At 40.8% G+C, this 24,532-nt stretch overlaps 1 protein-coding gene across 1 annotated transcript in view; it reads right to left on the minus strand.

Annotated features, from left to right (window-relative positions):
* Window positions 1-245: 245 nt before the first annotated feature.
* Window positions 246-24,532, minus strand: part of BAALC (BAALC binder of MAP3K1 and KLF4) — a 29,237-nt gene continuing 4,950 nt past the window's right edge. Inside the window, exons 2-3 of the mRNA XM_055800984.1 lie at window positions 7,878-8,047; window positions 246-4,334 (exon numbers count right to left, since the gene is read on the minus strand). Coding sequence (XP_055656959.1) covers window positions 4,230-4,334; window positions 7,878-8,047 — 275 coding nt within the window. The 3' untranslated portion in view covers window positions 246-4,229. The remainder of the gene's footprint in view (window positions 4,335-7,877; window positions 8,048-24,532) is intronic.

The raw sequence follows: 24,532 nt of genomic DNA on the forward strand, positions 1-24,532 counted from the left end.
GTCCATGAGCCACAGCCTGAGGACATCAGATACAGAAATATTCTGATTCCTTGAAGAGAGGAGGTGGGAACCATGCATTATACCTTCACAGTTTTTGGTCTTAGCTTTTAGCTCTTAAAGATGAATCAAACACAAGCACAGGAATGTAAAATCCATGGAGTAACAGACACTTTAATTTTTTTTTAATTTTAATTTTAAAGTTCAAGGTCAATCTTCAATAATTTGCAGATAAAAACAGAGTACAAAAATGCTCCTGTTAATTAGTTTGAATTTAGATAGATGATTTATTATTTCCAAATAAAACTAACCCCGCTTTTTCAAACAACATTTCTGTGCACAAATTATTTAGCTCATTCTTCTCGTAAGGCATATAAAACAGATTTCAGTTCAAACATTGAAACATTTTACATTTGGGTGTCAGAATTAGAAACACAAGTAAAAGGTTTGCAGAAAAAACATGCCAGAACTGCAGAACAGAAGTACACACTAAAGCCATTACAATGTACACCATGCAGAGACATGCACATATGAATATATATGACTATGAACATACTAGGAAAATTAAAAATATCTGTTTTCTGTCTTGTATGCAAACTCAGTTATTGAGCTAACAAGAATGCATGTTTAACTCAGTAGTCATATATTGCTTACACAATAATTATACTTTCCTATTCTTTCAGTACAAGATTGTTTCTGTCACATGGTAAAATTGTGTGATTCCAGCCGATGTCCTATGGTAACGATGAAATGATGAAATACTTTAAGGAAGAGTAAGGGACAGCATGAAGAAATACTGAAAGGTAAAATTGCACTGGCTATTTAAGAAGATGAATTTGCCTAATGATGTCTACTGGTAACTGTAAATTCTCTCTCTTCTTTATCCAATGGTCCACTTTCTTTTGAGTGATTCCATTTCTCACATAGTGGAAGAAAATGTATTTTACATGTATATACACATCAGAGGAAAATCCTATCTATACATTGTGTTGAAATTATGGAAACAGGACAAAGTAAGTTCGTTTCTGCTTAAAACCTGAACTCAGTTAAATCATAAAAACTCACCAGATGTTGGCAAATAATTCCAGCAGAAACGTGTTGTTTCAGTGCAGCTGCAGAAATCCTCATGTGCGGCCAAGGGACATCAAACAAATTAACTGGCATAATATCTTTTTTGGGAAAATTACATTTCAAAAATCCTGTCATGTAACAAGACAGAGATGTCCACACGTCCTTTGTCTAAAAGGCTATGTCTTCTAACATGGCTATTTTGTTTCCTGTATTTGAGCTGTTTATATTTGAAAGATGCTACTCGAAGAACAGACCCTGTAAATAAGACTCTTCACTCCTAGGAAGGCCACCTGGAGTGAAGATGTCCAGATGATGCTTTGAGCTTGCTTCTTCTACTAAAACGAGCACAGAAATCTATTTTCAGGACTTTATACTTACTTAAGGAGTATAGACTAGATTCTGTCACTCTTAATTGTACAGAGTGGTATATTATGATATAAAAAAATTGGTTGTTTCTACTGGTAGTTATCTCTTATAGAAGGAAAGTAAAGAAAACACAACTATAACCTTATCTGTGTATAAAGGCACAATCCGTATTTCCACAACACACGCTTAGTTTTATTAAGGTCATTTGAAGCTTACACATCAAGAACTAAGACTTCACCTAAGACATAATGTAACTTCTTTTTAGTTACCACCTAACAAGAATAAGAACAGTAATGTGTTACATGTGAAGAATATATAAAGTTGCTTGTAACTAGACATGGTTTTTACCGCAGAAGTTGGATCCAGTATTTGAATGCCCTAAAGTTAAGTTTCAGGATATAAACAAGTTTATGGGATCTTGAAGTAGCTCAGTGAAGTTCTCACGAGCAGGCAGAGGGGTCACGCAGGGCAGCCAGCTTTCCCCACTCCACAGCTGCCACCCTGCTGGGGGATGTGGTCAACATAAACAAGGTCAATGGTATTGCCCAGATAATTATGTAGCAAGGCCGCCTGCTGCTAACCATCCTGTCACATCTCATGCTCTGAATACGAGACTCAAAACTTGCCTCCCTGCTGACTGCTGACACAAAGCGAGGACCGGTTCTCATACCAATGCACTATGCAGCATTGAAGACGTGCTTCTGTTGTGTGACCCAAGCCATCGGATGCATCTGGTCAGTGCAGCATTAGAAAATAATTTCTTAGCTAGTAAATAATCTCACTGCCAGGTCTGCTTTCTTCTGGCATCTAGTCACCCTAATGCGGTATCCACTCAAGGCAACTGTCTGTGGAACAGCTACTTAAACACAATGAACCTTCTCCTTCACCTTTTCAAAATCCCCTCTACCTTTTCACACATCAGCATCGTTAATCACTCTCTGTAGCTTCCCTGTATCATATGGGTTTATACTGCACTCTCTTTGCCAGTAAATCCACTGAAACAGAAGCACGTTACAAGCCTTGGCACAGATCTTAAATGGTTCATCTTCTGCTCTACAGAAATAATGCAGAATCCTGAACATGTGCTTTCAATTAGCTGGGTACACAGCCACCAGCAATGGCTAGCCGCTTCTAAATTAATATTGCTGAGCTGCTACAGCCACTGTTTATTGTTAGAGTGAGGCAAGTCCCTTCCTGTCCTATGATGTTGCCAGTAAGTTGGCAGAAAGCCACAAGTTGGAAGGACATGTGCAGACTGCCATTGTCTTACCCATACGATGCTATCTGCAATCATTTCTCATTCTTCTATGTAAATGTGCAGCACAAGATCACTTACCACGTAACACACTGACCTGCACAAAGCTTAGCACAAGTTCTTTGCCCCTTTTTGGGGCATCTAAAAATAAATAATTCTTATACATATGCTATTGTATGCAAAAATATCACACTGACTCTGGATTTCAGTTTGCCTTTCTGTCTGAATAATTAATAAACAATTCCCTATTGCATAGACTTGTACTCCAAGGAAAGTATTAAGTACTCACACACCTAGCAGCAAGTTATTAAAATGATCCTAATATGGAATAAATTAGGATTCAGTCCTACAATTCTATTTATACTTATTCACTTACCTGTAAAAAGGACTTCTTACAGTTCATACACGGATTTTCTCCCCAACGCCACCTGTTTGTTATGAACTACTCTTGAATAGTTATTTTAGTGGCCTTCTAAGGATACTCATCCATGTCTGATGGGGGAGGCAAATAAATTTACCTCTTTTATCTTCATAAATGTACAAAGTTCCAGTGAATATATATTATTACTCCTATATTAAGAAGTAATACACTGAATTAATTCCTGGACTTTACTACATTGAACATTTATATTCCTTTTAGCTGTATATGTATGAAAAATGTGGAGTACTATGATACAGGATGCTTTCATTGCAATCAAATAAGTTCTGCACAGGAAATCAACTATATCTGATCAAATAATGTTAATTTTTGGAGCTGACATTGGAATATGGTTTTAAGAATTTGAGTTATTTTCATGTAATATTAATGATCGCTTTTTTCCAAATCAGTCTGGGCCTCAACATAATTAAAGGGGCACGTATAAAATAACCAAGCAGCCAGAACCCTACCTCCCAGCTAAGACTAGGAATTTCAAGTAAGGCTGATCAATATGCATCTTACTGGTTTTAAGAGCTAAATTCTGTCCAATACACAAAATAAATTCAAACTAAGTAATTAAAAGATTAATATATAGAAAGGTTACTATATGACTTAACTATATATAACCAATATATATAGTTTAAAAGAGATCTAGTGGAAGCCACCTGTGAGATCTCTGGGTTTGAGTTTTATGAATGCAAGTACTTTAAATGAGCTCCGTGGGTTTGGATATACACACTCGAAACCCCTTATGACTAAAAATGCAGATTCATGTGTTCATTTCCTGTTTTAAACCACGATGAACTGTACCTCTCATCATCCGGCCTCATCCCAACAGCAATGCAGAACAGGACATACACAAGGAGATAACACAGGACTTAGTGATAAACCAACTGGCGTGAATTTTGGCGTACGTCTGTGCAGTGCCTCTCCTTTAAACGAATGAACGTCTTACAGTGTCTGCAGCCGGTTTCTACAAGACATGTTTCTGAAGGCACTCAGCAGCAGCTGCCTGCCGTATTCAACATGGAACATCTGGAGATCATCACATTTCCAGCGACTGATGACAATTAAAGTGCAGCGAAGCATTGTTAGGTCCATCCTCACCCGCAATTTCCTTCGTTAATTGAGACAATTCTTTGTTTTCCTTCTGTCACTTTGTCTGATGCTTTTTGTAACATTAATGCTGACTTCTTTTGTGGACATTTTCTGTGTGTCCCATTTACTCTGTGAAAGTTTTAAACAGTACAGTGAGTTCTACACTGGCAGGATAAAGAGTCATTGACAATTACCTCCCAATTTATGAAAACAGTTCTACTTAATAAAGAGAATGCCTCTAGCATTCCTCACGCAGTACTGTGATGCGGAGCAACTTTCATATTCAGCATGGACATAAGCTTTTATAACTGCTATAAAGTCTGCGGATGTCAGTAGACTTTGGATCAACCCTCACGGCTACAATTATCGTATCTGCACTTGTGTATTCTAGAAGCGAAGCAAATAAATCTGGTTTCAGTCCAGAAGTGGAAACGAGAGGTTCCTTTTGATGTCACTGGGAGTTGAGTATGACTCACCTGAGACAGAATTTTCTCTTATGTTTCTTAAGTGGAAATACAGTTTCAAATAACACTTAGTTCTGCCTGCATATAAGACCCAAGTACAGTATATACTTTTCAGAGTTTCTTCAGATTATTTCCAAATATTATAAAAAGTCAGTCTGTGTGAGGCATGCAAGTGCAATCCTAATTTAAAATTATCCTTCTCCATCTCCTAGTCTGTCTGCTTATTGCCATAAGCAATGCACTATACTGTGCAGTAAACTGGATAGGTCTAGCAAAGGACACTCAGAACTGGGCTGACAGAGACACAGAACTGAGCGAGCTGGGTTTCATTATTGCATTTCTAGTGTTTCATGAGACAATTTGTAACTGTAAAGAATGCCATGGAAATTAGGCATCATTCACATGGTAACAACGCCAGGTGGAATAATGTCTGGTGAACTTCCGCTGACATGAGTGGAAAGTACATATTTATTTGAGAGCAAAACCTGGTATTTATTTGCTGCTGTGTTTTACTACAGCCCGAATACACTTTCTCCTTTGCTATCTACTCCCTTAGTGGTCCTGTTCACTCAAGGACTCTCCAAAGACTACACATATCGTGAAAATCAAACCAGGTTATTGTCAGCCAGTGACATTATCTGGGTACACCTTTACTTTTGGGGTGCCTGACCATTCTATTGCCTTCACTGGTATTAGGACTCCTTTCATCATCAGCATCTTTTATTTCTGAGTTGTTTTGACATTACCCTCATGAGACAATGCTAATTTTTCCCAGATCCAGCCTGTGTCAAACCTTTTCACTTTCGACACCACACATTGTACCCTGTCACAAAACTGATGGTCGGGGTAAGGAAGTCAGATACTTTACAGCTTGATATCTGAGAAACTGAGAAACAGAGAGGTAAAGCAATTTACCCCTTACTACCCCACAGGCTGATGGCAGAACCCACATCTCCTGAGAGTACCGTGTGCTGCATCACGTTGCATTTGACAGCATAAAAGAAAAACTGTACTCAATGTGAATATTCAGATAAATAAAATGGGCACATTTTGAGCTGAGGTGGAAAGTCACATTCTCAACTCTAGGCACCTAAACTTTAGGTGTCTAAATTGGAAACCTGCTCATCTTACACTCCCCTCAACAGTCAATGAAGAAACAGAGACTGAGAATGTCAAACCAGAGCTGGAGCCTAACTTACACTTTCACTGTAGGAAAATTAATTGCTTTTTTGACTATACAAAGTTTAGACACCTACAGAACCACAGAAGTGTCAGGTTTGAAGGGACCTCTGGAGATCATCTAGTCCAAACCCTGCTAAACAAGCATCACCTACAGCAGGTTGCACAGAGTTGCATCCAGGTGGGTTTTGAATGTCTCCAGAGAAGGAGACCCCACACCCTCTCTGGGCAGCCTGTCCCAGTGCTGTCACCCTCAGAGCAAAGAGGTTTTTCCTCCTGTTCAGGTGGAACCTCCTGTGTTGCAGTTTGTGCCCGTTGCCCCTTATCCTGTCACTGGGCACCACTGAAAAGAGCCCGGCCATCCTCCTGAAACTCGCCCTTCAGGTATTTGTATGCATTGATAAGATCCCCTCTCAGTCTTCTCCAGGCTAAACAGGCCCAGCTCTCTCAGCCTTTCATTATCAGGGAGATGCTCCAGTCCCCAAACCATCTTTGTAGCCCCCTGCTTTACCTTCCTTTCTTATAAACCTGCATTAGATGTGTAGAATAATATAAATGCCCCTACTTACTATGAGAAGTTTTCTTTGCACTGATTGCAAGGGTACAGACATATATTACTGAATGTATCTTGGCTAGAAAAAGGCAGGAGGATACATTCTAAGCCATAGGGCTCCAGGTCAGGAACCCATACTTCACTGAGTAGTCCCATTACAGTCAACACTCACATTACTAATACGCTGTGGCAATTTGCCCATCTAGTAAGCCTAACAGAGAAGCAATTTTTCAAATGCTTACAAAATCTGACAATTTTCTCCAACAATATGCCAGGTACACACTATTTCTCAAATGTGGCCAAGTCTTTTTCAAATTGGATTAATAATTATGTTAGTTCTGTTCAATGACATCCAGCCTGAGCAATTAATTTTTCTCTGTGGGCTAGTGGCTATGGCAGGCATTTAGGTATTTCATTTACAGCCGACCTGTGGCTCTAGATGTCATGCTGCTGTGGAATGTGCCCTTATACAGCTGGAGCTGCAGTATCTCGTGGAAAGGTACAGCAGGATCCATGTCACCAGGGAATACTTCTGTAGTAGAGCAGCACAGAAGATAATACAGTGAAGGTATAAAATAAACACATGTACCAATGTCTTGTTTGTTAGCAAATGCAGGGTGAAGTGCAATCCAAATTCCTTTTTTCATTTGCTCAGTCCCCCTGGGTTTAAATTTGTGTCTCTCAAGGATGTGATTGCCAAGAGGGGACAGCTTCTTATGGGGGGGTTAGCAGTTCCACCACACACTGTGCTGAGACGTCTTCCTATCTGAGAAACCAAAGAAGTAGTAAAACTAGCTGTAGTTTTTTGATCACTTCAATCTGCAGCAGCTCAGCAGCTGCTACACAAACAGGGCAGCAGGTGGAAGGAAACCTGTGAGAGACAGGCAGGTAGGCAGCTAGGACAGAAGTGTGGGCTCTGCCCTAGCCCCAGAGCCTTGGGTGTTCGTACATTATTGTTGCACTGGATGATCCTTCTACAACGTATACAACGTGTAGGTGAGAGGGAGAAGTGGGGAGGATCTAACCCAAAGCCTACTGAGGTTACTGAAGACTCCCATGGGCTTTTTCAGGCTTTGCATCCAGCTTTGAATGAACCAGGGTTCATGTAGCCCACATAATTTCAGCAAAACACCAATTAAGGAAAAACCCATTCCCTTTCAGATAATTAAACTGTTTGCACAATACATGACCCAGCTGGACTGAGCTGGAAAAAAATAACTGTGGGGATTTTTTTGCTGTAACAAGTGTGTGTGTGTTACTCAGGTTGTCAAATAAAACATCAGTTTTGCAGCTGTTCGGGCATGAGGCATTGGCAGAGGTTCTGGTCTCCACCATGCCATGGCTGTGCTGCAGGCATTTTCTCTTATCCCAAGGCATTAAATACAGTTTGGCTTTAGCGAGGCAGATGGTCACAAAACCAAGTTTGACCTGGTTGAAGCTAGTGCTGAGTGTCAAGGAACACAATTATACTCTTACCTCTGCTGTCCTGAAGCTGTTCTGTCTCTGCATTGTAGCTCCGGTGTCGTGGACCATAGGGTTCGCACACTGAGACCCACAGGTGTTCCTCTTCTCGGTGTTCAGTGTTCCAGCTGTTGCTGATGCTGTAGTTACACCTGTCTGAGCTGATTTCCCGTCCTCCAGAATACCTAGTAGGGACAGGTGAAATTGTGCAATTAATACTGAGGAGCAATTTATAACTGGTTCTGACTTCCCCCTAGTGCACCACGTCTTTGTGATAGCACAAGTCACGGAAGCCATGTTACAGTACTACGGTGAGAGCAGTCTGCCTCCTTTTGTCATCTCTATCTTCACACTTTTCATTATTTGGCCTTTCTCCTATAGGCCACTGCCTCGTGAAACACCAGCTCAGAAAACATGGAAAACCAATAAATGAGTGGAGCATGTCAGTAGCCCTTTGGTCACCTGCAGACCCCCAGTGGCTTCTCCACACACACAGCTGCTTGCATGATCAAGGGTTTAACTAAGGACCCAGAGAGGCTCCCCTTAAAGCTGTTTCAGTTCTGGGAAACGAGGGGTTAGATGTGAGCGTGATAGATGAGACCAATATGGATGGACAGATTGCTGTATTCGTGGCATTGAACATTTATTTTTTTTTGGATCAGAAGTTGAGGGAAGAAATTCAGGAGAAATGTATTTCATACTGTTTCAACTATCAGTAATCAACAAATGAGTAACTGGCTTTCTGCTCTAGCTGTGTGGATAAGGCCTGCGTTGTGCAACATGATATTAGCCAGCCTAAAAGAATTTTCTCATCTTATTGCATTAGCAAAAATCAGAGCACTAAACATCTGGTTGCAACACTGGGCCTGAAATCCAAATACAAACAGCAAGCGGGCTGCATGACTGTAGCTCTCTGTTATTTTTGGCAAAGCTCATTTGCAACAAGCTTCGTGTTCAGAAAGAAAAAAAAACAGATTTACTGACTGGCAATGTAGGTATCAAAACTGGAAGAGTAAGCAAGGAGTCACAGATGCTAAGTGAAAAGTAAGTATGAGGAAAATCGGTGACAATTCATTGCTGCTTGAAGTGTGCATTGTGTCACCAAAACCTGCCGTGAATCAGGCGGGAAATCAAGCACAGTATTAAGGCTATTAAAAAGGAAGAAAAGTCCTGAATTCTTTCCCAGAAACCTGTAAGAAAAGCTCCTTTGTTAGTAGAAAACAGTATCAGTAGCAGCTAGCAAAAGCAATGACTGAAATCAATAAAGCTTCAACCAAATATTCAAAGTCTTGATTCTGAAAACATCTAAAGTTGTGTAACATTTAAGGAGTCCAAATACAAAGCAGTCACTGCATTTCCCTGAGCAGTCAGAAGATGGTGTTAGAGCTTTTCAAAGCCAGTTTAACTTGTGGTGGTAAGTAGCAATGCTAAACGGTCTACTTTTTGGTAGAAAAAATTCTCAGTGGAAATTTGAAAATATTACATTATAGTTTATTTCAAAACAAAAAAACAAAAAACACGCCAAGAACAAAACCTTCAGTCTTTGGAAACGGCCTTTTTCTGCTAGATGTAAAAACTAATGTTGTTCTCCCATCTAAAAATCTACAGGCAACTTCCCGTGAGAGAAGAGTAAACCTCACCTCTCTGCATCTCCCCGAAGTCCACACCTGCTCGTGTTTTAGGCCTTATCTCTTCCTACCACTTCACAGTGCCAGCGGAGCGGCAGAAAACTGACTTGGTGCAGAACAGGCAGTGGCATAGACTGATATCATAGACAAAATCAGCTGTCAGGCAGGGAGATGGAGGGGCAAACAGCCACGGGCGAGTCAGAGCTCCAAAGCCAGGAGTCATGCCGAAGTCTACTGCTTCACCTTTGCACTGGAGCTGTGAAAACAAGCTTGAGCACAGCTTTGAACAGGCAAAATGCTCTAGGCATTACATACTAATTCCATTAATTGAATCTTGGGTATTTCAAACATATATGAATTACGAGGTTTTCCTTCTGCGGAGTCATCCTGCTGAATTGCTTTTCACCATCTGGTCTCTAACCAAATTATCTGCTGAAACAGCTGTCAGCTGAAAAGCCACTTTATTATTGAGCACGATTGTTCATTTATCAGATTGTGTTGCATCTTTTTGTCTTGCACAGAACAGTTTTTCTTACATCAGTCCATTTCTGGATGCTGATGGAAAATATCAAAACTGAAAATAATATATCTGGTTCATTCTTTGTCCTCTGTTAGTTTGCAGTCCAAGCATCCTTGTTGCATTCTGCATTGCAGGGATGAGGCTTTTGTTGCAATGCTTGTCAGAAATGAACCAGTTATCAGTATCTGAGCCTTCCACTATCTATTATATTTTTGTATGGGTGAACTAGTGGTCACCAATACTAGTGCAAAAAGCTTTTTTATTTTATTCTGAATATGTTTGCTATTCTGAAGTTAAGAAACTATTTTAGATTTCTCTTTCATTAGCAAATAGATGATTTAGAGAGTGGGCAACAGTTTAAAGACTTCAGCGACTTGCTCTTCATGTATGAGCAGAAATTACAGTGCAAATGCGTGAGTAATGAGAGTAAGAGCACGAGATTTGTTGGCAATTCATAAAGTGACACCTATGTTATAGACTATATATATTACACAAAATGCTGATTCCAAAACAGAGATGATGTTAAAAAGATTAGGAACACATGGTTGCTTTTAAAATAGCCAATATTTTTGCATTGGTATTTAGGGTTTGCCACAGTACACAAAAATATAAGAGTTAAATTTCTTCTGTACAATCTGGAATTTGCAAGCTAGCAGGATGGCAGTACTCAGGTTCTTGCCTCGGTGTCATTTAAACCAAGCTGACTGTCGAGATACACCGACCTCGCAGCATGGGTTCAGTAAATAACCTCCTCGGTCTTTCACTGTAGAGCTTCAGTAGAACTTTGAACAAATGGGTTCAGTAATGTTGTTTTCATTCTCATGTTCTCTGCCAGGACAACCCCTGCCAAAAGACTGTGGGCCTCCTGAGGTCAGGAAAAACAGCAGATCCCAGAACAATGCTCTGTCAAATACACGTATTCTATTTGCAAATGAACTGGCAAGCCTGGAATATTCTTATGGTTCCACTTCCAAAACCTGAGTTTCTGGGTGATTATCAAACACCCACCAACAGGATGGTGACATTTCCCTCCGGAATGGTTAGGTGGTGTTTGGGGGACTGCCCAAGACAAGAGGCAGGTATTTCATTGCAACTAATCAGGTTTAGTTACAAGGATCATGCACAAATTCTCTTTTAATGGACACACGGAGAATACCCAAGCAGCAGCCCCATTGCTCACAAATCCAAGTCTATCTTTCCAGTATGTAATGTGCTTAAAATAATTTGTCCTCCCTTGGCAATGCCTACTGTCACCTTCCTTTTCACTGGCTTGCTAGGCTGCACAGGCAAGCTAACTCTTGCCTTTCTTACCAAGCCAATAGAAATCCTTTAGGCTGCAGTTTGACGAATGCTTTTATAGCAGCATCAGGAACAAAAAGGGTTATTTTAAACTGAAATCAAGCCCTAGACTTTATTCATTGCCCAATGACGCAAGCAGTTGGACTGGCACAACTTGGGAGGTAGCACAATTGAAACAAGCAGCAGAAAGCAGCTTAGGTTGGTGCGCTATCCAATGAAACAAAATCCAACCAGACCCCGCTCATCCAGCTACACTCGTTCTCCTCACCGAGTTGCCCTGCTGAGCTGTGTAAATCCTTTGGAGGATTTCTTCACATTGCTTCCAGCTACCCCTACATCAGGGGACATACATTTAGCCCCGATTCACCAAAGATTCCCTTCGTGTTACAGCAAAAACAGTGTCCCAGAGCTGCTGATCCAGGGTAAGATGTGTTATGACTGACTGATACAAAGGAGCTTTTTTTCTAAAATCTCTTTCACTAAAAAGTTTGATGATTTATACCAAATGATGGCTGTTTGAGTAATTTTTTAGTTTGTATATTTTCACATGCACAATTTGAATAGGTTTTGAAAAACCAAATTTGCCCAAGTTTTTCTGTTTCCCCACCAAAATGCTGGCATTAAAATACTGCCTTTTGTACAAAATTCCTAAAAAATTGAAAGTTTGGGGAAATTTGGATATGGACAAAAACCAACTCCAGTTATTGAATTTTACAAATCAAAACTAAAAATCGTCCCTAGCATATCTGGATATGTTTTAACTGTTCCACAATTTAAAAGAAGGGCATTTAAGAACAGTTTTATGATTCTATCAATATGTAATGAACAGAAAACTACCTAAAATCAGATGCATCTCGATATAAGTGTGAAGACTAGCAAGACAGGACAAATCTGTCTGAAATATGTGTCCTGTGTGGAGAACAACAGGCATATTAAACATAATACAAACTCCTAGAAGAGGACAAAGAGAATAGAACATGACAATTGTCACTGCTAATACAAAAACCAAGGCACTGGTACTTTTATGCAGCTCATATAAACAGTATAAATAAAATTAACCCTCCAAGAACTGCTGCTACTCATAAGTACAAGATTCTAATGTTGAATATTCAGACTACTAGTAAGAAATCAAGTTTTTCCAGCCTTTCTGGGATAACATCCTACTCTCTCTGTTGTAAACGTAATGAAAAATTCAGTGTGCCCAAGCAAACACAAAGAACAGTTTTTAGAAGGAAGACTCAGAACACGTCAATGCTTGTTACCTTAATTCTCTAAAATTGTCTCTATTAATTAACCATAGTTGTTATCATCATGATTCTTTGTGTTTCAGACTAGTAAGTCAAGTATTAATCCCAGGTAGGACATGACCATTTTGTAAAGAACAGAAGGTTCCTTCAAAACAGAATTGTAGGCAGTAAACTGTTCTGTACTGTTTAGAGGCATCTTTCAGTTTCAAAATACCATGGAAATCTGATTAAAATAGTGCATTCAGAGAAATACTGTCTGTGATGCCCTTTTTTCTCTGCTGGCTGTAGCATACTTATGCCCTAACTTCTCTTTCTCAACATCTCCCTCCCTGCCTCACTTATCTTCCTGGCAGGCTGCACCTCACTTCTCTAGGAGCAAGTCACCAGGTCCCATCTCCTACCATGTTTGATGAGACCTCTTAGTATGTTCTAGCATGTGTTCTTGTGTCTGCCATTCTAGTAATTTCTAAATTTTGAAAAAGTTTTCAGAAATTCCCAGACAGCAGCATCCCTCAGGTATTTAGTAATTTAGAAGATACATACCTAAAATAGCAGCCTGAAATTTGCTCATGGATTTGCAAGCTTATGTCCGTTAAAAATAAAGCATGATTAAGTCATATTTTATAACCTTTAAAAAAAAGCAGGGAGGCAGCAGTCTAAGGAAGTTTTAAAAAGAATCATTTTAGTAAATAGGATGTTCATCACAGAGAAGTCAAAGGAAATTTAAAATGCAGAATGGAAATTTTAGACATTAAACTTGTATTTCTGATTTCTTCTATTATAATGACAACACTAGGGATAACAAAACCAAGGATAAACAATGCATAGACGCTGCTGTAGTTCTTCATACAGACTGGTTACACCTGAGAATTCAAATGACCCTTTATGAGAGCATCTTATAAAGAGGGGAGGAAATTTTTATTCTTCGTATTTAACTCTTTCTAACTACATTTTAGTAAGGAAATAAGGATGATAAGAAGAGGGGGGAAATGACATAATTAATTCAGATTGTGAAAGTAAAACTGGAGTGAAAAACAAAATAGCATCATGGACTGACAGCTGGCACAGACAGACAGGAAAAAAAGAACCAGGAGGGGCAGGTTTGTTCATGGCAAAAGATAAAGGTATGACTTCCTCAAGGCTTTTTGCTAGACCTTATCTATGTATTACAAAGCTAATATATATTTCCTAATGTTCAAGAATCAGAGAAAGGAACCAGATTGTGACATTTAGAGGTAGCCCTTAGTTATCAGGACTATGGAAAATTCTCAAACCACTGATAGCATAAAGGTAGGTCTGCCTGGATCTCTGCATAGACCTCATCCAAAGAGCAATATCTTAGTAAGATTCAAGATGAACTGAAATGTTCTGTGACTAGCAAAACCCAGCAATATGCAACAACTAATGCTGTCAAGAAACTTGGGAGGGCTACAAAGCCTTGCAGTCCAGAGGCAAAGTTAATTTTAGCCAAAAGGATCAGACCTTTGTGGAGAAAATTATTCCCCATGTGCTTGCCACAGTATTCTCCTACCTGATTTTAAAGGAGCAGCTAATGACCAAAATTGGACATGAATTCTGACCCAAATACAGACCTGAGGCAGTATTGTGGGCCCGGTGCGGTGCCATGCTCTGCTATTGAATAACAAGCACGTATTTGTTTAAAGTGGGTAGCTGCCAATTAGCATGCTAAATTCCTATATTTGGAACAAACCAGTAAGGTTCAATTTTCTGGTTCAGCAACACCCTTTTTTATTTATCATCGTGGCTGTTGTCTCATGAATAATGCATAGGATGTTGTTTTAGAAAATGCCTGCATGATAAGAAACTGCACTGTAACAATGACTCTGAGAAAACTCACAGTAAAGATGACTGAGCAACGTTACCACAACAGGCAGTTGCTTCCAGAGGAAGTATGTATTTGTTACTGTCCTGGTTTTGGCTGGGATAGAGTTAATTTTCTTCCTAGTAGCTGGTGCAGTGCTGTGTTTTGGATTTAGTATGAGAACAATGTTGATAACACCCTGGTGTTTCAGTTGTTGCTGAGTAGTGCTTGCTCTGCATCAAGGACTTTTCCGTTCCCCATGCTCTGCCAGTGAGCGGGTGCACCAGAAGCCAGGAGGGAGCAGAGCCAGGACAGCTGACCCAAACTAGCCACAGGGATGTTCCATACCATAGAACTCATGCTCAGTATATGAACTGGGGGGACTTGGCCGGGGGCTGCCGATCGCTGCTGGGGGACTGGCTGGGCGTCGGTCAGTGGGTGGTGAGCAACTATATTGGGCATCACTTGGGGTTTTTTTCCCCCATTGGGTTTTTATTCCCTTTTTCCTTCTCTCTCCTTTTCATTACAACTGCTATTGTCATCATTAATATTTATTTTATTTCAATTAATAAATTGTTATTATCTCAACTGGTGAGTTTTACCTTTTTTCTGATTCTCCTTGCCATGCCACTGGGGCAGGGTGGAGTGAGAAGTGGCTGTATAGTACTTAGTTGCCAGCTGGGGTTAAACTACAGCAGTTACTGAGTTTCTTGCTTTTAATGCTACAGAGTGATAATAAGTATAAAGAGTACTGAAATAGCTGTTTTCTATACCTGTTTTCCAATTTGAAACTATTTGCGTTTGGGAAATCTACACAGCTGTGGGCCTGAGTGCTGGTACATAACCCTACTGCAGAAGTAACACCTAGTATGAATCCTATCAAAAATTAATGGAGTAGAGTCTGTGGCACAAGTCAGGTTTTAGTCATTTTCTCCAAAGCAGTAGTCTCAGGGATAAGGCCAGATGTTCAGGAAATCTGCAATAGCTTTTTTGCCTAACAAGAAAGAATTTAGAAACTTTCAGACATAGCAGAGCAGGTTTGTAAGCCAGGATGAAGGATCCAGAAGTTCTGCAGAGGGAGGACCTGCTGCAGCAGGAAAATGCCATCAGAAACAATGTTTTGTATTTATTGAATCAGCCAATACAATAGATTTGCTGCCTAGACATTCAGAGAATCCAGAATGATCTATCTGTACTCCAATGCAATACGAATTTTAGACAGCAAAGCAAAACAAAACAAACGTATTTGCATCTTCTACAGATTCTGTATTGGTCATCAAAATTCTGTGGATTCTCTCTTTCCAGGTGCCACAGAAATGGTTCCCCCACAGGCTGGGGAAAAGGCAGAGGGAGGAGATCTGTCCTCCTTACATGAAGCCCCCGACATATGGCTGGAGTGTCGTCACTGCCGCCAGGCAGGGCTGAGCCATGCCCCAGCGCGCAGCCCGCCCCGGGGAGCGGGTTGCTGGGTGCCTGCCACCCGACTTCCATGGGATGCTTACTTGAACCCCGCTCACCCTACACCATGAACAGCCTCTTCGTTCTCTGTTTAGAAGGTATCTGCTTTACTTTCAGCACTGAGAGAAGTAGGTGATAAATAAGAGGAAATTCTCTATTATGCAAGATGGCCAGACTGAGACAATAGCTAATAGCAGAATGCGAATCAGACACTGAGATCCTGATCTGGCCATGGTTTTGCCACATTTGGGAGCCTTATGGAATTATGTTCTTCTGTAGGATTATGGTATTAAATGTCTAATCCAGTACTAAAACGACTGGCTCACAATGAATATATTTAATGCTTTTAAATGACTATATGCACATTGGAGTCCCAGCAAAACTGGGAAACCAAGCGCTACATCTTGTGACAGTTTTGGCTGTCAGGTTTGCTTGTTTTCCTATTTCCTACCACTTCATTTCTAAGCATTTACCATTGCTGTTTTGAAATGAGGCAAGAGGCTCCTTTTTGTTAGATAACAGGAATTTCTAAAAGATTTAAAAACTGGCATTTAACATGTGCATGCATAAGTAAGCATAAATAGCTCTGAAAGTCATATTTATGAAAATAATATGAAGATTTCCACTAGAGAGTATTCAAATATTCTAGCAGACAAGTAGAACAGAAAAAAGGGCAGCATGAAAGCTGCAAACCTTGATATTCCTTACATGGCCTAATTTCCCAGGTACAGGCAGATGCTAAATCCTTGCATATCGGTATATTTTGATTTCATATCATGATACAGAATCATGGTAGTGCTGTCTTGTAAACAGACTTTAAAATGTTGCAACCACATCTATGAAATGAAAGGTGAATATGTAACTTATTCCGAATAGGAAAAGCACACTGCAACGCTCTTTAACAATGTGTGATCATTTCAAGACTCAAGACAAAGGATGCTACGCGGAGAATAGTCTCCAGAAGCAGAATAAGGGGGAGTTGGTGTCACCAGCAAGGAAAGGTAAACTTGAAAGAATTGTAATCAGGGTGCTAGGGAAAGACTTAATGGCAGAAAGACAACAGAGCTTGATGGAAAATTTTAGTAACTGGAAAGAAAAAACCTGAATTTTCACTATATTGTGAAATAAGAATTGGCAACATTTTTGAAAATGTTGAAGGCTGAGTACATTTTATGTCTGGGGAAAAAAATGAGACAGAATGGGTTACTTACCAGTGCCACATGATGTGCCAGAAACAGATCACTCATTCCTCCAAAGGGAAAAACTAACATAACAAATAGCAAACCTCCAAAGTGCTTTTTGGGATCATGCAAAGATGCAGGCTGTTTCAGTACTGCCCATGAAAAATTCACCTTAAATATGTTCCCTCCCATGCACAGTACCTTACATCATGGATGTCCAAACTAAGTCGAGTCAGCCTGTTTTCCAAAGGCGCTTGCTTTTGGCTCCATTCCTGTCTGACCCTTTCCTCATGATACAAAGAAAGAAGTTCCCATTACAGGAAAGCACTGTGCGAGATGGAAGACAAGCAGCAGAGTGCTGGTCCTCTCTCAGCCATCCTTCCCACAACTGCACCTACCCTGCTTGAAGACAGGTTCTGAACAGTGGCTCAGATCTGTAGACGTTCACATGATCTTTCCTTCTCCTTCGGGTTGTAGTAATGAAACATCACTCATTATGTTTTAGACTAATTTCCAACACAGAAATGGAAAGTATTATTATCATTCTCATTACCTAGCTAACCACACAAGGAATTTTAAGATGAGTAGATAGTATCATTTCTTACGGAGGAGCAGCAAAAATATTTAGGCAGACTAAACAGAAATCCTTATGAAAAGCATCTACATGTACATGAAACGAGGTGAAATGACTCTTCAGTTTCTCTTACCAAGGTTCAGCAGCTGGAAATTGAAAACAAAGGTTCCAGGTAAGACATTGGACATGTATTTTAACAATGAGTGATTAGCTACTGGCCTAACTCACAAGGGCTTAGGCAAAATGTCAGCCACTGGAAAGCTGTAAATCAAGTTTGAATGTCCCAAAGGTATGCTCCATATGGGAATTAATTCAGGAAAGACCAGTGGGCTGTATGGCCAGGTGACATTTCCAGCCTTACAGTCTATGAATATATGAAAGGATACTGATGACTTAACTGCCTCACAGTATAACTGTGGCCATAAAATGCTTTGGCTTGAGATACCTGTATGCAGGTGAAAAAGTTATCACTCAAATTTAGTGTTCATCCTAAAATGCGGACAGTAGCTGTGTTAAAACCTACTGCCATCAGCTGTTAACAATCTGCTAGATAAATCCATGAATCTTGTTTCATCTTTTCCACAGATAGCATAAACACTCAGAAGGCACTCCGGCACCAGCTTTATGCAAGTGATAGAAATTCATACTTCTAGCACTGCAAGTGCTTGAAACAATTCTGATGGCCCACCTGGGAAATACTAGCAGATTACAAGAATGACAGTTGCAGTGTGAAGACAATATTCAGATGAAATGTACAAAGACAGAAACGCAACTATATGTATTGCTAGGAAACTGGTAAAAAAAAAAAAAAGAAAATTAAAAATATTTCGGTCAATTCATGGAGGATTGGCTGATTATTTTGCTCCTCAGTAGCTAGCATCCATCTGAACAGGCTAGCCTGAATCCATGTTCTTCCAGGAGGAATGATAGGCTCAACATTACTTATTTTTCATCAGCTGCTTAAAATTTAAGGCTTAGTCAAGCAAACAGCAATGCAGAAACAATCTGGAGGGGCTCGGCGGATTCAGAAAAACCTTAGAATGGAAAATCCTCCCTTAGAGTCTACAGCTGCCCATGCTAAGCGGTAAAATGTCCCTCCCCCATCTACCTGTATGTTTTACTTTGAATCTGTATTTTTCCTAAACAGAAAAGGCAGTGTGACAGTCTAGGGAAGTAATTATGCATGTTCTCATCAGATAATAACATTGGGATAGGCATGCATTATTTATTTGCATATAGTAAAGGACCAAGCCACTTTTTTCATGCAAGGCCATGGCTGAGAAATTCACACAATCACACAGCCTTCAAAATATTACCTCCATAGTCTAGAAAAGACTGCTACTTAATGCGAGTCAGACAAAAAGCCTTACAATAAACTCCTGGCTTCAATCATTCCATTTCTAAGTTTTAACTATTACCGTATTTCAATTTAAGATAAAATCCAACTTTGATTCTCAGATTTTTTAACTGCAATCAATTTATTTCATTTATGAACTGCAAAAATACCTGAGGTAAAAAAGTGGGATTAGCAATATCAGTTCTGTTTCTATTAAGAAATGTATTTCTATACTCGACTACAGATACAGAAAAGACAGATTTCTGTCACTTAAATAAATATTGGATTACTGCAATACATATTGCAGTTCTGGAAATTTTGATGAATAGGCAGTGAGGTAAACTGCACTCTGAACTGTTTCCTGTATGAAATACATTGCACCTCTACTTCACGACTGGAAGGAGGCTTTACTTAACACTAATTCCATTTTCAAGTGTTAGTTTTGAACTATACATTCCTAAACTAGAAAATACAGGATTAGGACTGGCCAGAAAGTATGAATTTAATCCTGAGGAAGAGAAAAAAGAATTTTTAAATGGCTTGAATAAGAATATAAAGAGGAAAAGAAACAACAAAAAACCAACAACAACAACAACAACAAAAAAAAGAGAAAGCTTTTCTCCAAGAAGAGTAATTTTGCAGAGCAATTTCCTTCCAAGCATCCTGCGGGCAGGATCTGTCACTGACACAAACCACCACTCAGTTTCCTGCTCAAATCTTTTCAGACACTCTCCCTCTCGCCGTCTGTCCCCTCACTGCCCGCGGCTGAGGCAAAGGGCAATAGCTCTTCCTGCAGTCAATGACAGCCCTTTGGCTCTCAGCAACTAAGAAAATTTTTCTTAGGAAAGATTTCAATGCTGCAACAAGAGCTTTTTCCACTGGAAAATCATCTGAACAGAAAGGTCCAAATCATCTCTCCTGCAAATCATGTCCACTGATGCTCAATAACCTTTCTCCTTTCAGTATTGTCACAGTCAGGAAAGACTTTCATGTAATTCAAGTGTTCATGCACATGGTATTTTTAGTCAATTTTTTTTATCGGTGGGTGAATGATTATACTGGCATAAACTGTGGGTGATCAATCCTAGTAGGTCTGCTTTAGACTGCAGGAAGGGTTTAGCAAGAATGTTGGCCATTAGCTAAATGGGAATTAATCAGAGACTTAGAGGCCTTGAGGTAGTTACCATAATGTATTTAAAAATATTATATATAGATTTTTTTAACCTTTTCAGAAAGTCCTAGAGGTAGAAAGTGCAACGAAGAGGCTGCTGAGGAAGGAGTGGCAGCCAGAGAGCCCTGCCCAGCCCTTGCCCTCCCCTCCTGCTGCAGGGGCATGGGGCGGCTGCTCCCCCCCGAGACACCACCACCACCTTTGAGGAGGCATTTTTCAGTGATATTTTTTAATGGAATCAACAAATCAAACACCCACAAAGCATATAATTACACAGAATGGCCATAGTACAAAACAGCAGTAACAGTCCCATCCAAATTACTTACACTCCCTATATGTTATCTCAAACAAAATTTGCATTTTTAACAATCCTACTCTCATAATTTAGCAAAAAGCTTAAGCACAGGTGGTCTCAATATCAACAGGGCCTTTTTCATACTTAAAAATAAGGAGATGTTCAGTTTTGGGGGGTGGGATGGGGTGGGGTAGGATGACTAAGAGACATAAAATGAAGATGCCAAAGCTCTCTGACAATATGTTGAAATATTTTGTTGCTTCCAATCTATATTTCAGCCTTTGTTCTAAAATGGCACCTTTACCTATGTGAAATTAAGACAGTATTAAACTATCAAATGGCAGCAAAGATGAAAATGTATGGATTGGAAGAATTAACGGCTATGTTTCAGCTGGAAAATATGATTACCAAAAGCTGGATTTATCAGCTGAGCCAAATTTTTCCAATAATTTCACTGCTGTCTTGTGGTGGAGCAAACACTGGTTTAGGCCAATACCATTATTTTCGACTGGGTTCTAAGCTGAGCAAACCCTAAGGATATGTGTGGAATAAGGAATGGCAATGTTGAGTAGTTTCAGGTCAGCGGGTTGACACTGATCATTTATTACAGAAATCATCAATTTAATTCTATTATTTTCCTCTGTTGCTGTCTAGGTTCCTTAGAATTCCCTGATCCATAAGCTGATGCAGAAATGTCATTTTTGTAATGGCAAAAATAATTATTTTTCCATTTCTGGGGGAGGCATACAGCTGGGTGATGCATCAGTATTACTGCCTTTCCATCCTGCAACACTTCCCACCCCTCTCCCACAGACGTGATGTGAAAAGTTTGACTAGAAGTCCCTAAAGCATATCGGAATGATTACCTCCTCTGAAGCACGGGGGGCTCTGGGCTTTTCCATTGCTTTGGTTTACTTCCACGTTTCGTACTGAGTTTGTACTTCCAGTACCGACAGCAAGGTTTGCTACTTAGGTGGTCTTCAGAGGTGCAGTGAGGTACAGAGGTGCAGAGGTACAAAATGAGGTGCCACTTGGAAAGAAACCCTTTGAAGAACAGCCCTACCAAGTCATGCTTTTAAGAAATTGATTTTCAGAGGGCTTTGAACCGTATCTTCTTCTTGTGCAGATGGAAGCACCTACGCAAACCCACTCTACAGAGGCACTTTCCGTGTTTAAGGAGTCTATTACTCATCCACGTAAATGCTAATAGACAAAAAGTTGGTGCGCAAAGTGGAGGAGACACATAAGAAGGCTGGTTTCTGAAAGCCAGATGATAAAAATTAGACGCAAAAGCTTTTTCTCCCTATTCTATGAAACATCCCACATGCTGGTTTTTTATTTTCTTCTCTTTTGGGGTGGTTTAGAAAGGTGTTCTCAGTACCGCCCTCCATACAGAGGCTAATGGCAACTGAAATGGCAGAGATCTTATAATTAAAACCCAGAAACAATATTAAAATGGGATCCTTTAGCAAATTCTATATCATTTGTGGTGGGTTGACCCTGGCTGGATGCCAGGTGCCCACCAAACCGCTCTGTCACTCCCCTCCTCTGCTGGACAGGGGAGGGAAAATACATTGAAAAGCTCGTGGGTCAAGGTAAGGGCAGGGAGATCGCTCAGCAATTACCGTCATGGGCAAAGCAGACTCATCTTGGGGAAATTAATTTAATTTATAACCAATCAAATCAGAGTAGGATAATAAGAAAATAAAACCCCTAAATCTTAAAACACTTCCACACCACACTCCTCCCTTCTTCCCAGGCTAAACTTCACTCCTGATTTTCTCTACCTTCCCCCCCGACTCAGCAGCAGAGAGGGACGGGGAATGGGGCTGTGGGAATGGGCTGTGGGAATGGGGCTGCCTCTGCTGCTCCTTCCTCCTCAGGGGGAGGCTCCTCACACCCTGCCCTGCTCCCGCCTGGGTCCCTCCCACGGACACAGCTCTCCATGGCCTTCCCCAATGCGAGTCCTTCCCTTGGGCCGCAGTTCTTCACGAACTGCCCCAGCTGGGTCCCCCCACGGGCGCAGCCCCTCAGGCACAGCCGGCTCCAGCGTGGGTCCCCGCGGGGTCACAGCCCGGCCAGCAGCCCTGCCCCAGCCCGGGCTCCTCGCCATGGGGCCACAGGCCCTGCCAGGAGCTGCTCCAGCGTGGGCTGCCCATGGGCTCACAGCCGCCTTCGGGCACCCACCTGCTCCGGCGTGGGGTCCTGCACGGGCTGCACGTGGGGATCTGCTCCAGCATGGACCTCCCTGTGTCACCAGCCTGCCGCACCGGGGGCTGCACCACGGGCTGGGGGAGAATCTCTGCTCCGGCGCCTGGAGCCCCCCTGCCCCTCCTGCACTGGCCTGGGGGGCTGCGGGGCTGATGCTCTCAGTATTCTCACTCCTCCCTCCAACTAAAACGGCTGTTGCACAGTTTTCCCTCCTTCTTAAACACATTACCCCAGAGGTGCTACCACTGTCACTGATGGACTTGGCTTTGGTCAGTAGCGGGTCCGTCTCGGAGCCGGCTGGCGTGGGCTCTGTCAGACACAGGGGAAGCTTCTGGCAGCCTCTCACAGAAGCTACCCCTGCAGCTCCACACACATCCCGCCATCCCACCCCGCCCCGCTACCAAAACCTTGCCACGCAAAGCTGGTATCCAAGGTCTGGACTATGGTGGAATAGGGAATTACCGTAATACGTCTACAATCCAGGAAGAGTCTGTATTTATTCAATTTTACTGTAATTCTAAACCGTTATAATGTTATCTCCTGAAAATATCAGGTCAAAATCACTGCTATAACTGTTTCTTAAACATACCCGATTTTGAACCAACCCATTAATAAAAGAATGGTACTAAATGGGCATAAGAGCACAAAAGAGTTCCTGATACACTCATATTACTCACTAGCAAAAGTGATCCGTCTTTGGCTCTTAACCTAAAATAGATTTTTTATTAAATACTTCTCTGCAGTCTTATTAACAAGAAACCATCTGCTGCACCAAGTTCTTCATCTACAACCTGATGCTTGCTTATTCATTTCTGTTAAGCTCTTAACTTCACGTATACCTGGTAAATGAAAAGAGCAGATGACTGCAGCTGTGGTCCAAGCCAGCACCAGTCCCTGTTGTTATGGCAACTGGTGCTCACACAGCCCTGCTCTGTGCCTGCGGCTGTGGCCAGTCCTCCTACTGTAAAGGATGGAAAAGCAATTTACAAAAACTTCTCTATGAAAGGTTACCTCTGCAGCCCTGTGTTCTGCATACTGAGTCTTGACCAGAGCCTAACTGCAGAGGTGAACCTGGTCTATAAAACTTCCCCAGTTGTCAGCCATCAGAAAATAGTAAAGCAGCAGCATAAGCCACTCATTTAACCCCAGGAAAAAAGAGCAAGAATTATTCATAAATGCACAGCTATATTAAAGGCAACTATGCAAGATAAACTGTTAGCCAGGCAGATTGCTAGATAGCAATACAATTTCTCCTGTATTCCTTTGATTTTCTTCATCTATTTTACAATGGTCTCCATTCTACTCCCATCTCATAGCTATTTTGCAAATGCCTTCACTAGGGAACAAACTGATCCTAAATTGCAGATTTCATTCCTGGCAGACCACAGACAGCAGGTACATTTGTTGATGCCATGAGCAAGTTTTTTTTCTCCCAAGCACATCAGGTGAGCCTGTGTGAAACTTGGATAATGTTTTTCTTTAATATGATTCAGGAAAACAGACTTTACTATAGAGGCAGTGCAAAGTACAAAGAATAAAACCCAATCGTCTTTGTTTTTAAAGCCTTAGCTGATACTGTGAGTGAGGTAACGATAAAAAATAAACAAATGTTTTATTAGTTGCAAACTGAACAAGTGAGTACTGAGGCAATCAATATGCAGCTTTTCAGTTCTGATACAAGAAAATTATTTTTCATTTGGTCATGACTTCATTTAAAAATTAATTATTTTTTTTTGCATTTCAGTAACATTCTCCAATCAAGACTAGGGTCTTACCGTGCTGGTTGCTGTTGGAAAACAGCAAGAAGAGATCTCTCATAAGGCATTTGCAGCCCATGCAGTAAATCATGATTGTAAGGTCTCTGACCACTAAGCAACATGCTGCTTTATCCACTCTGAGGCATTTTCAAGTAAAATAAAAAAAATATA

The sequence above is a fragment of the Falco peregrinus genome, chromosome 3 (assembly GCF_023634155.1).
Source record: "Falco peregrinus isolate bFalPer1 chromosome 3, bFalPer1.pri, whole genome shotgun sequence".
Taxonomy (NCBI): domain Eukaryota; kingdom Metazoa; phylum Chordata; class Aves; order Falconiformes; family Falconidae; genus Falco; species Falco peregrinus.